The 13,517-nt window shown below is 34.6% G+C and overlaps 1 protein-coding gene across 6 annotated transcripts in view; it reads left to right on the forward strand.

The window, feature by feature from the left end:
- LOC105335814 (leukemia inhibitory factor receptor) overlaps nt 1–13,517 on the forward strand; it is a 42,807-nt gene that overhangs the window by 24,469 nt on the left and 4,821 nt on the right. For all 6 annotated transcript variants that reach the window (XM_034456063.2, XM_034456064.2, XM_034456061.2 and 3 more), the window contains 6 exons: nt 7,185–7,334; nt 9,808–9,975; nt 10,268–10,352; nt 10,680–10,746; nt 11,127–11,201; nt 12,282–12,891. In XM_034456063.2, coding sequence (XP_034311954.2) covers nt 7,185–7,334; nt 9,808–9,975; nt 10,268–10,352; nt 10,680–10,746; nt 11,127–11,201; nt 12,282–12,891 — 1,155 coding nt within the window. The remainder of the gene's footprint in view (nt 1–7,184; nt 7,335–9,807; nt 9,976–10,267; nt 10,353–10,679; nt 10,747–11,126; nt 11,202–12,281; nt 12,892–13,517) is intronic.

Below are 13,517 nucleotides of genomic sequence, written 5' to 3' on the forward strand. Positions count from 1 at the left end.
ATCAGGTTTATCGTTCAATTTTAACAGTTTTTCCATTTATCGTATAGAGCTAATCATTTTGTGCTTATTCTTATGCAAGTAATTTTATTTTGATGTTACAAGTCTTTCAACTTATACGATATTTTATCAAACAAATAATGTACAATTCCATTCAGCATTATATCAAACCATAAATTTCTAAATTTTTTAGACAAAAATTTAACAAGATATTATAATTTCAATCACATCTGTAAGCATTGCAATGAAAATGAAAGATTAATGTAAACAATTGAAGTTCTTAGAAGAAATGTAATGTATTTACCTGTTTGTCGAATATATTAATAATAGTGCATAACTGCGTTACAAACATTTGCTTGTATGTAATGTAATTCGTTATTTTTGTTGTTTTTTTTTAAACAGAAACAAACTTAAATTATTTATGATAGATCATATATACATGTATATATAGAACATGATTTGTATTTTGATTGAAACCGGTATTTACTGTTGGATTTGATGGTGGGCTGAGAGGTTTAAGGCGTTCGACTGGGGTATTTGTTAATGTAAACAATGTTAACAATGCAGACACATTATTCATATTTTAAGATTGCTTAATTTATTTAGCTCATGATTTTTAACTTGTCATTTTTAGCTCACCTGAGCTGAAAGCTCAAGTGAGCTATTCTGATCACATTTTGTCTGTCGTCCGTCCGTCCGTCCGTCTGTCCGTCCGTCTGTCCGTCTGTCCGTAAACTTTTCACATTTTCAACTTCTTCTCAAGAACTACTTGGCCAATTTCAACCAAACTTGGCACAAATCATCCTTAGGCAAAGAGGATTCAAAGTTGTGAAAATTAAGGGCCACACCCGTTTTCAAGGGGAGATAATTAGAAATTAATGAAAAATTTCAAGAAATTTACAAAAATCTTCTTCTCAAGAACCAGAAAGCCAGGAAAGCTGAAACTTGTGTGGAAGCATCATCAGGTAGTGTAGATTCAAAGTTGTGAAATTCATGACCCCCGGGGGTAGGGTGGGGCCACAATGGGGGGTTGAAGTTTTACATAGGAATATATTGAGTAAATCTTTAAAAATCTTCTTCTCAGAAACTAAACAGCAAGGAAAGCTGAAACTTGTGTGGAAGCATCCTCAGATAGTGTAGATTCAAAGTTGTGAAATTCATGACCCACGGGTGTAAGGTGGGGCCACAATGGGGGGTCAAAGTTTTACATAGGAATATATAGAGTAAATCTTTAAAAATCTTCTTCTCAGAAACTAAACAGCAAGGAAAGCTGAAACTTGTGTGGAAGCATCCTTAGGTAGTGTAGATTCAAAGTTGTGAAATTCATGACCCCCGGGGTAGGGTGGGGCCACAATGGGGGGTCGAAATTTTACATAGGAATATATAGAGTAAATCTTTAAAAATCTTCTTCTCAGAAACTAATCAGCCAGGAAAGCTGAAACTTGTGTGGAAGCATCCTCAGGTAGTGTAGATTCAAAGTTGTGAAATTCATGACCCCCAGGTGTAAGGTAGGGCCACAATGGGGGGTCAAAGTTTTACATAGGAATATATAGAGTAAATCTTTAAAAATCTTCTTCTCAGAAACTAAACAGCCAGGAAAGCTGAAACTTGTGTGGAAGCATCCTTAGGTAGTGTAGATTCAAAGTTGTGAAATTCATGACCCCCGGGGTAGGGTGGGGCCACAATGGGGGGTCGAAATTTTACATAGGAATATAGAGAGTAAATCTTTAAAAATCTTCTTCTCAGAAACTAATCAGCCAGGAAAGCTGAAACTTGTGTGGAAGCATCCTCAGGTAGTGTAGATTCAAAGTTGTGAAATTCATGACCCCCAGGTGTAAGGTAGGGCCACAATGGGGGGTCAAAGTTTTACATAGGAATATATAGAGTAAATCTTTAAAAATCTTCTTCTCAGAAACTAAACAGCCAGGAAAGCTGAAACTTGTGTGGAAGCATCCTCAGGTAGTGTAGATTCAAAGTTGTGAAATTCATGACCCCCGGGGTAGGTTGGGGCCACAATGGGGGGTCGAAGTTTTACATAGAAATATATAGAGTAAATCTTTAAAAATCTTCTTCTCAGAAACTAATCAGCCAGGAAAGCTGAAACTTGTGTGGAAGTATCCTCAGGTAGTGTAGATTCAAAGTTGTGAAAATCATGATCCCTGGGGGTAGGGTGAGGCCACAGGGGGGGGGGGGGTGTTAAAGTTTTACATAGGAATATATAAAGTAAATCTTTAAAAATCTTCTTCTCAGAAACTAATCAGCAAGATGATTCTTTATAATTGTTAAAACTTTGGCTCCAGGACAAATCATCGGCCTCACAAGAAGGTTCAGAGTTTGATGTAGTTAAATATCCCATATATAAACAATTGTAAAGGATCTATTTGAGAACTGCAATACTAAACATGTGATATGACTATAAAATTGAAGCAGGCAGCTATTTTTTCATTAGAATCTTTTTGTATTACTGTATTGAGTTATTGCCCTTGATTTATTGATTCTTGATTATTTTAATTAATGCATCCACTGTTAACCAATTATTGTGATGATTATTTTTATACAATAATAAATATTCAATGTATATAAGTTGTTCTGCATAAGAAGTTTTGGGTTAGGCCGGATTAGTTTGTTTATTTTTGATTTCCAATTTTTAGAAAATATGAATTATTTTAGGCTGGCACATATATAGGGACAGTGTCTATTGCATTACGATGAGCGACTGTTTGGGGTTAAACTTGAACAGGTATGGATAAATTGAGTGTGTGAACATCCCTGCTGGTGTTCAGGCCTTTCTAGCGCAAGTGTGCGGCACTCCCTGCTTGCGTTAAGTTGAGCTGTTGGCGTAAACGTTGGTACCTGTTGAGTTGCGTAGGTGTGCGGTCATCCCTGCCTGTGTAATGTTGAGTCCCTATGTATGTGCAGGAGCGGTGATTAAAGTCTGCTCTTGTAAATATTGGCAGCAATCAGGGCTATCCGAGTTCCAAGGGGGAAAAATGGATTTTATTTATACAGGATCTACATGTATTATTGTACATTGTCCGGATTGTTTGTATTATGACTCCATTAAGCTGACTTTATCATACCTATTGTTCCTCAGGTGAGCGATGTGGCCCATGGGCCTCTTGTTGTATATTCTATACATGATGCAGCTATAAGTATTAATTATAACAACTCATACTGTAAAGAAAAAGAAATCTTGCAAATATCTTGATTCGTAATTAAGATCTTCCGTTTCCAACGGAAGACCTTGTACTGATTCTGTTGGAAATTCTTCATTATTATTTTTCTTCTTCTTTTTCTTCTAGACGTTTCTTTAAACTGTAATATCTCGCTTGTTTGTCATTAGATTTTATTCAAATTTTCAGGGTTTATTGGAAATGACAATAGCTTACTATAGCACAAAATATTGTGAAATCGCTACTTTCGGTTTTGAGTTATTCCCCTTTGAATATTTTTTTAGTGGGTCTCGTGTACCTGCAAAGGCTCCGAGTTCATCCGTAGCAAGTAGTTTTAATTTACAAATCTTTAATGTAGACATCTTGAACGTTGTCCTCCTAGTTTTACATGTTTGATTTACCCACGTTTACTTCTTAAAAAATTACATCGAAATTTATGTTTCAAAAAATGTTAAATTTTGCTTACATCTTTGCTCAATAACTTTTTAGTTGTAAATTTTGTCTAGTCACATATAGAACAAGTTGTGCAGAATATTACGAGCTTTCATTTGATACCATAAAAAAGGGGCTAGCCCCTAAAATGAGGGGTCTAGATCCCTTAAAAGTCTTTGCCTCATAACTCTAAAACGGTAAATTTTTCGATATGGGCGTCGCTGCAAAAAATGTTGCTTGTGACTTTATTGATCTCATAAAACTGTTTTTGTGTTCGGGTATTGCATAATATGAGGGTAAAAAGTAATACCTGTTGACCAGTACTCGAGGCAATCTGGCCAAGTTTACGAAACTCTCCCTCGCCTGCGGCCGAGAAAATCGGTCACCATGGTCGCGACTGGGCTACCTAGCGGTCAGCGGTTATCTAATACACGAGAGTTGCGTCTCTCAAATATGAGTTTATTTAGCCGCAAACTCAAGCATTGTTTTAGTTTTGATTACACATAAAAGTTTATGGACTAAACGATTAGGTGTCAATTAAGAAATCGTTCAGTTAATTAATAAAATCAATGTCATTCTCATATTCTAAAGTAATATCAGACATAGATCAATTGTGGGTTTCAAGTTTAAAATAAAGAACTTTTATTTGAGAGAATATGGTCATTATACTGCAAACTTTTCAAATCTTCCTGGGTTAAGAGCTGTGCGTGTCTGTGCGTTGTACCTTTACGTAATCTTTCCTTCATCCACGGCCGAGGAGATCAGCCGCGGGTGCACTACCTAGCGGTAAGCGGTTATGTATTACACAAGTTTTGCACACCGCGACGCACACTTAGATGAATATGAACGTGTTTGAGATTATAAAGCCGTAAATACAAGAACTGTTTTAAATTTATGTTATAAAAGTTTGTCCATCTTGTATTTATTCTATTAAAAATTTGAGTGTAAGTGAATATTAATGAACGATATTACTCCAAATCGGAAACATCGTCAGACATAAATTAATGGTTGGTTTGTATATCTAAAAAAATTTACCCCCCCCCCCCCCCCCCCCCCCCCCCCCCCCCCCCACAAATATTAAATGATGATCATCCCTCGCACATGGCCGAGGAGATCTAGCGCGAGTGGACAAGTGATCCGCGGTCGGCTCGTGTTCTTTTACATGTACATTATCACGCGTTCATGTTTCATATTTTGCACGGACAGAACTATATTTTATTATGTTTTCAACTATTATATAGGTTTAAAATGAAAAGATAAATTTATTTGAATTGTACGGTTGATTAAGCATTGATTTGATTATACGATAGCGTACAAGGTAGTTTAAAAATCAAATCAAATTATAATTAAAGTTCCATGTTACATGTTTGCGGTAGCTGCTAGCACGATAAAAGAATGTCCTGAATTGTCCTGAATTGAGGCATTTGATGATTATTTTAAAGAATATTCACATGAGTTTTAAACAACTTGAGATTAGGTTCTATCGTTCACATATTAATCACGCAGTAGTTTTTTCTACATGGTTGTTTGTTTCAGTATGGAAGCGAACTCATTGCTGCGTCCCCCCTCCCTCCTCCCGCCCCGCTGACAAGTCCTTGCGCTGGATTTTTTTTAAATTGGCAAAAAGATATCCAGATCTGTCGAAAATCATTTTTGGTGACTTTTTCATATGTGTAACATTTTCTCCTCAACGTGTTTCATTTTCCCACCCTTTTATTTATTAGGTCAGTCTGTGTTAATTCAATCGCCATGTGCGACCGAAAATCTTGTGTCTCTTCTCAGAACATATGTAACTGAGTAACAGTTGAAAGGGTGCTTTAATAAACAATAAGACTATTATTCGAAGTCAATCATCTTCACATTGAAGATGTGAAATCGTAACCTGAGAATGTAGCTAATAAATAAACCTGTTAAACACGCTAAACTTCTATAGTTATGAACAGAATAATTCATAATGTATTATAATTAAAAGTTTGAAGTCAAAGGAAATTTTGTTCTTGGGAAATACGACTACATTATGCAATGCAGTCGATCGCCATAGAAATCATCAAAGTACTGCAAGTGTCGACAGATTTGAAAGACCATGATAATTCACTTGACTTGCAGACTATAGCGACATATCTGCCTCCCAAAAATATATGCGCTTCTCAAAGTTACACTTAAGTGAGATAGATGTGCGTTATTGGGGATTTTATTTATTTCTAACTGATTGAAAATTGATAAAAAAAAAAACAACTTTTAATTGAAATTGTGTATTATGAGGTTGTAATGCAACTTAATTTACTTACAAGGTTAGCTGCAGCAGCGGAATACTAATTTTAGCTGAACAATGAATATCCAATATATTAAAATACAAGATAAATAATTTCCAGAACTATAACACTATGCATGTGTATATGAAGGTTGCACCCTGATTTGTATGGCTGTAGGTGGGGAGGTAAAGGTGTATCGATGTACATACAATGTATGACTGCACATACGGATTCTGGACCGTGGGTACAGACGATACCCATGATAGTCCTTTAATACATCAATGTGCAGTTTGATCTAGAAACTGACCAGTTTCATAACTTCTTCGAATTTCTCTAACACGGACTGTCTAATTCCTTTCCAGAATTCCAATTTACGCAAGCGCAATTGAATTTTTTTTTTCAATTTAATTAGTCAACCCACTGACATAAAAGAAGGATTTTGAATATTATTATGTTGTCGAGAGAAGTAATATTCATTTCTGTAAATAAGGTTATTTAATTCACGTTACATAGCGGTGTCTCTATGAAACAGCACCATCTGGTGTAAAATTTAGATGCTCGCTTTTGCATAAATTCTCCCGCTGATCTTCTTTTTTAGCTGATTATATATTATTTTGAATGTCTAAGTCTACTCGTATCATTAAATAATATCAGACGACACACATTTCCCTGTAGAAAAGTTCAGAGAAGCCATCAATTTTGACTAATTACTAAATTTTATCAGCACGTAATAATTCTAAACTTGCACATTGTCTTCAAAAATTTAGAAAGATTTAAATAAATAAAGAAGTTATCCCATAGAAAAGGTTACATGTTTTGTAGGCGGGTTCGGTTTTTAAAAAAAATACAATTCCTGATATGAATCATGAGTACATACTGTTTATAACAATGCTTGCTACCCTTTGAAAATTTAACTCGCCATTAAACATCTCATTTTTTAAAGAATTTTTGAAACGATTACACAAACTGTGTTCGACAAATAGTTTCGTAAAACATTTTCTTCCTTTCTTTTTCAAAACACGTTTTATATACAGGCTTTCAATCACAACATGTTTTTATAACAAAAGCAGAACTGATAGTTTACTCATTATAATATTTTGACACCATATCACATATATTTTCAACCCGCAGCAACAACGGAAGACCTACTCGTGGCTTTGCCACGAGCTCTGCTCTAGTTTTTTTTATCAATTTCTGTCATTATCAGATTAATCATGAAGATTGTTTAACGCAATTATAAGTTTATCATAAACATCAATTATCCTTTCATTGTGGCCCCTGACCCTCTTGTTTGAGTTGATCATATGGAGATGAACTTTTCATATTGTAGAGCCGGCCCTGGCTAGTTCGTTGACTCTGACTCCTGACCAGGCGGCTCTGGATGTGACATGGACCCTATTATGTGACGGACTCTCCTCCTACCCTCAGTGGTTCAATCTTACATGGTGTGACCTTCACCCTTCAAAGGAAGTGTGTCAAGGTTAGAAAACGTTCAGTGTAATTTACTATTGATTTTTACAACATTTCTTTGAATTATAGAGACTTTGCTGCTTTAGTGGCCAAAATATATTTTTTTGGTGTTTTTAATGTTCTTTTTGTAGGGTTGATATGTAGACAAAGCAGTACTATATGTATACATAAACACTGACTTTATGAAATATTTTAGATGGTGCTAATTAAAAGGAGTGGCAAAAGTAATAAATAGGAGTGTGTTTTTCAGATGGTTCAATATCAATAGTATAAGTGATGATGTCTGTAAATTATAGCTGAATATTACCTTAAAAGAGATGAATGTTAAATAATTTTCCTTTTCGGTAAACTACCCTGAATAACCAAAAATTGGACAGCTTAAGTGGATCTAGCTAGGTCATCAGAAGTCATTGGGGTTTACCTGGTATATGGAAATGGCAACCAGATAAATCCATTAGTATATGATATATTAAGCATGTTTAAAGAAGACATTTTTTTGAAAAAATAAGGTGTGTTAATTTTTGTTTTTGTCATAAATTGTATAAACAGATGAAAATCCAGATAGAATCCATAAATTGAGGCGGTGTGTAAGTAAGACATCGTGTCAATTATTATGATATTTGCTGCTTACAGTAACAGTTTTCCATGCTTATTTTAATCCATTTTTGTCCCCCGCTGCAATGCGGAGCGGGGACATAGAAATGCTGGGGGTCCATCCGTGCGTCTGTATTTCTGTAAGCGCTCTCATGCCTACAAATTTTGACAGATTTTCATTAAATTTATACCAAATGTTTATACCACTATTACCTTGGTCAAGTTCGAAAATCAGCATTGGTTGATACTTTTTGTTGGAGTTATGGGACTTTGTGACCTTGTAAACGCTCTCATACTTTTTTGTAAGCGCTCTCATGCCTACAAATTTTGACAGATTTTCATTAAATTTATACCAAATGTTTATACCACTATTACCTTGGTCAAGTTCGAAAATCAGCATTGGTTGATACTTTTTTTCCATGCATGATCGTGTGGTGAGTAAACTCAGACGATTTATTGCTACTTTATTTTTTGCCTGTCATCGTGCATCTGTGCATCCTCCGTCATGCGTGTACAATTTTACATTATTAAATTTTTTTTTGAAAACTACATGCAAGGTCAGTTGTTACCATTTTTGGTGTGAAGCATCTTTATGGTAAGAGGAATCTAAATTGTAAAATTCATGGCTCTACCAACCCCGGGTGCCACAGGTTGCGCCAATAAGTATTTAAAAAAAACCAAATTTTCAAAAATATTTTTCTTTCGTTACTCCCACACTTGTGAGGAAATAGTGTATCTTGCGTGATTGTTCATGTATCAGAATCGTGCGTGTCGTTTGTCAACAATAACGTTGTCACCACTGTAAGGTGATTAAAGACACTATTAGTACATTGTTGCAGGCTTTGCCATTTTTACTATGTATTTGGTTCCTTGAAAAGAGTTGTAAGTGATGGCAGTCTAGTCGCCTCTTTTCATGGCATATAATATACATACGAGAAAAGTCTTTATACTTTTTGCCCCATGTTATCCCATAGTATCTTATACTCTGTCCCGGGTTTTTGCTTCCACCACTTTTTGCTTGATATTTCAATAATAGTAAATACCTTTGTGCTCAAACTACGTTCATCCACTAATATGAAAAATGTCCAGATTATCTGTTTTGAAATGCCCCCTCTACCGCTTCAGGTTTCAATACACATCCAAAAATTGAAAGTCTACGGAGATTTTGCATTGCATCAGCCATTAATAAGCCCGGATGATAATGTTAAAAAATTGCGCGATCTATTCCGAGTGTATTCCGAATGGAGAAAAGATGTAAACATTTCCCATTACGGATCTCCGTAAGAAAATTGTTTTTGTTCCTCTGAAATTTTATGAGTGAAAAAGGATAATTGTTCAATGAAGATATCTTGGATATATTCCCTTTCATCGATTTCAATTGTATTTCTATCACAGGTATGTGCATTTTTATTAAAAATCATCAAAAGTTGATGGAAGCAATAACTTGGGACAGACTATAAGAAGTCTTTGTTTGAAAGACATCAGATTTGGTACATTATATGGTAACTGCTAATGATAAAAAAATACTCCACTAAATATTTTGTAAACCTTTCGTTTTGCAGAAACCATACTTATTACACTAATGCTATCTGAGATGTAAATGCATCTCATTGATTATCAGGTCACAACTTTGAAAGTCTTGATTCAAATGACTGTCTGTTTATTTTGAAATGTCTGCTCATTATCTTTCAATTGGAACTCTTATCACTGTTTTGTATCTGTTAGAACCCTTTGCTTGACAGATGTCAAACTTCGCATTGTAGTTGCTCATCTATTGTTACAGACTTTTTAAATTCATATTTTAACATCATTAGATTATTCTATTACATGATCAGTAATCTGGTCATTTCTATCTCAGATTTTCTGACATAATATGTGTTTCATTTTAGATGAAGATTATGTTTTGCTGGATCCGAGAGAAAAGTATTACAGACTTGAGGACTTGAATCACAGCAGAACATATCGAGTGAGGATTAATTCTGTGTCCAAAGATAATCATGTTAGAACTAACATGGAATACAAGGACAAAAAACCAGGGATTTATGAATATATTGAAGGTTAGTTTTAAGTTCTTTTCATTTCATTTTAGAATATGAAAGATGACTCGGAGAAGAAACTTCAAGGTACTGAGTATATAGACATTCACATGTACATTTAGATTTAAGTGAGGGCAAAGTTCATATATGATATAAATGGTAATTTGTTTTAAAAATTAAGATGTATTGGGAAGTGAAATCTTACTGGTTGCAAAATGTACAATTTCTACAGCTTGCTTTGCCTTCATGTTTGATTTCTTTAACTTGACGTATAAGTGTAATGTTATTAACAATGATCATTTTCATTTTACAGATAAAGCAACTTATCTGATCCTACCATTGACCATTATATTGAGTATAATCATTGTTGTGGTTATACTCTTAATATATATTGTCAGGTAAGCCTTACTTTTGATGATTTTTTATATTTGAAGAATTTTTCATTTGAAAATATAGTATTGTACAGTAGATCCATCTAGCATAAAATATAGTGGAAATAAAACTGCAGCTAAAATGCTGTCATGCTCTATGAAAACATTGAATTTTAGTTCATGTATTGCCTCATACTTAGTGATTCAACAGAATTATTTGACAAGTTTATTAATCTCATTGAAAAAAAACTTCAAGTTATCGATTTCATCACTGTCCGAGATATATGCCAAGGATAAATATTGTATATGGAAGTGTATTTGAACCTTTTTTGAATTATGAATATTTCATCATAGGAAGTGTAAATCTGAAAAAGATGCCATGGCAGTAGAGGTTCCTTTTGTTCCTTTTGTCCAAAACAAGGTAAGCTGATTTCTTAATTCACTGGACAACTTTGTAAGTCTATCATCAGATATTCCCTTCAAGAAAATCATCATTCATTAGAGTCAATAATAAACCACACGTTTACCTGCTGACTTCACAAAAAGCATATTGACTAAGCACGGAATTTGAAACCAATGTGTGTTTTTTCTCTGAAAGATAACACATCTGTAGATACTCTTAGCGAAATTGAAATATTTGTTAGATCATTTAACTGTTTCAATTTGTAAGATTTTCATTAAGTATTGAATAATGTAATATTTTATGCAAGTTATAATGTGGAGTCTATTAGCATATGGGGGGGGGGGGGGGGGGGGGGTCATGCTAGTTGACTTGCATCCATTTTTAATTCTGTATTTTAGGATGCTAAAGAAGATGTCAGCTACAACACTAGAAACAAGCAATTCTTGGAATTAAAAGATAAAATGGATTATCAGGTAAGTCTTTATCATTTCTATATTACGGTAACTGGAAATGTACCGGGTAATCAGATCTGTGAACTTGTTGTGAAGACAATATTCATTGTATATGGTTTACAGACATGAATTTGGTGGTTAAATTAATGAAAGCATTTTATTATTTTATTTTTGTATTTTATTTAATCTACCACAGAAAAACTTTTACGGGTGTTTGAGATATCCAGAGATATCCAAAGTCAAAATTCTTAGACTCTATCAGTGTTATATCCTGTTGACATAGGAATTCCGATATGCACTATCAGTTGAGAACGGTATGAATAGAAATAAAAAGGATTGATTATTAAAACGATTTTTTATTTATAGACATTGCACATAGACAATTAAAAAATAAGTAAAATAAACCATTATAATTTAAGGTATCAGATGTACAATTGACCAAAAATGAGTAGAATGCATCATTAATCTTATTATCAGTATTGTTTGGGGTGCTAACTTTTGGGAACTGTGAACTTGTTGTTTTATCAATCACTGGAGTATATACCCAAGCTGTTGTAACAATTACCATGTCATCAATACCTGCACTGACTAAGTGTGGAGTTTATTGACTGTCAGTCTTAAAATGGTGTGAATTGCCGCGCGTTGGAATAACGAGGAAACGACATGCGGGGTGTTATTAGCAGATCAGAAAATTGACTTCATTTCGAGATAACCCAGGTAAAATATGGTATTGGGACCCCCAAAAAAACTACTTCGACATAAGCAGGGTATTTGAGATTACCATATTTGAGATATCAGGAGTTTTTTAAATCATAAACCGATATATAGAAAATTCCGCAGGTACCAACGGCCGACTTTGACATAAGCGGGGTATTCAAGATATCCTATTTTTCGAGAAGTTGTCATTTACCGGTATATGATGATCATGGCACTGGAATTTTTTTTAATGTTTTTGGGTTTTTTTATAGCACTCTTTATCATACCACTCCAACTTAGCTATAAGTTTAAATATCACCTTTGTCCTCTGTACATATTTCATATGTTGTGCAAACTTGCTGGAATAATTTCAAGTATTATGACGGTACTTTTTATTCTTCATAGGTTGTGGATGGCAGCCAGTACAGTGATTTGGAGAAAGATTCATCAGAAACTAGAATTAATGATATTGAACTTGGTCTCAAAGACCAAGAAGTTGAACCAGAGGTTCCATTCATTTTGGACGAAATGATGATGGTGGATAAAGTCAAGAAATCCAAAAAGACTCCTCAGTCATCAGATTACTCAAAGTTCATCGTTGCATCAGGTCACACCAACAATAGTGATGTCTTTCACCAGTCTCAATCCCAGTCTGGTAACCATGTTCATGAATCGCAGTCTCCATTGTCAAGTGATGATGTATCACCAAGTGTACTAACCAATCAGAACTTATCAACTGATCTCAGCCAATCAGATCCGCTTTCTAATCAGACTTGGAGTGGAATGCAGAACAAGAAAGTTACTTCTTCTTCCTCTTCCTCCTCCTCCTCCTCTGATGATGATGATAATGAGGATGATGCCTACCAAGATGTAGGTCATTTTGATGACTCCTCCTCTTCAACAGATACCTCAGCTTATCCGCCATTGCAATCCGTTCCATATTCAAGGTCTGGTTACACAGAACAGGATATAGACTCTTACAGTAAAGCCAGAGTGAATGAAGACATTAGTGCAGGTATAAAGAGGGTTTGTTCTCAATATTCACCTGTAAAGAAGTCGGGGAGAGCTTATGCTATACCCCTGGTGTCGGCGTTGGCGTCCGGACCTGGTTAAAGTTTTAGGAGCAGATCCTGTATCTAAGTTATTACTCGTCCTATCTTCTCCAAACTTGTATGGATGGTGCATCTGGAACTACTTGTGGACTTAAAAGACGTTGATGCTGAATTTGGGCCATGAATATAAGATGCTGGAGGAGGTTAAGGTTTTGTAGCTATTACTGGTCCTAACTTCACTAAACTTGCATGGCTGGTGGGTCTTATGATGCTGATGCTCTTGACAGGCTTGAATGCTGAATCTTAGCCATAGGTTTTTGGATGCAGGGATGATATAATATTTTTATATTATATGATATAATATCACATTATATATTAATTCAATATCATATGTTACAATATTTTAATGTATTGTATGATACAAAATCATATGATATGATATATTATATCATATATTATGATACAATATTTTATCTTTATACAATGTCGCATCATATGATATGATATTATATACTATCATGATTTTATGAAAGATTATATAGTACCATATGAAATATTATATGGCACAATATTGTTTAGTATCATAGGA

This window comes from Magallana gigas, chromosome 7 (genome assembly GCF_963853765.1).
Source record: "Magallana gigas chromosome 7, xbMagGiga1.1, whole genome shotgun sequence".
NCBI classification, from domain to species: domain Eukaryota; kingdom Metazoa; phylum Mollusca; class Bivalvia; order Ostreida; family Ostreidae; genus Magallana; species Magallana gigas.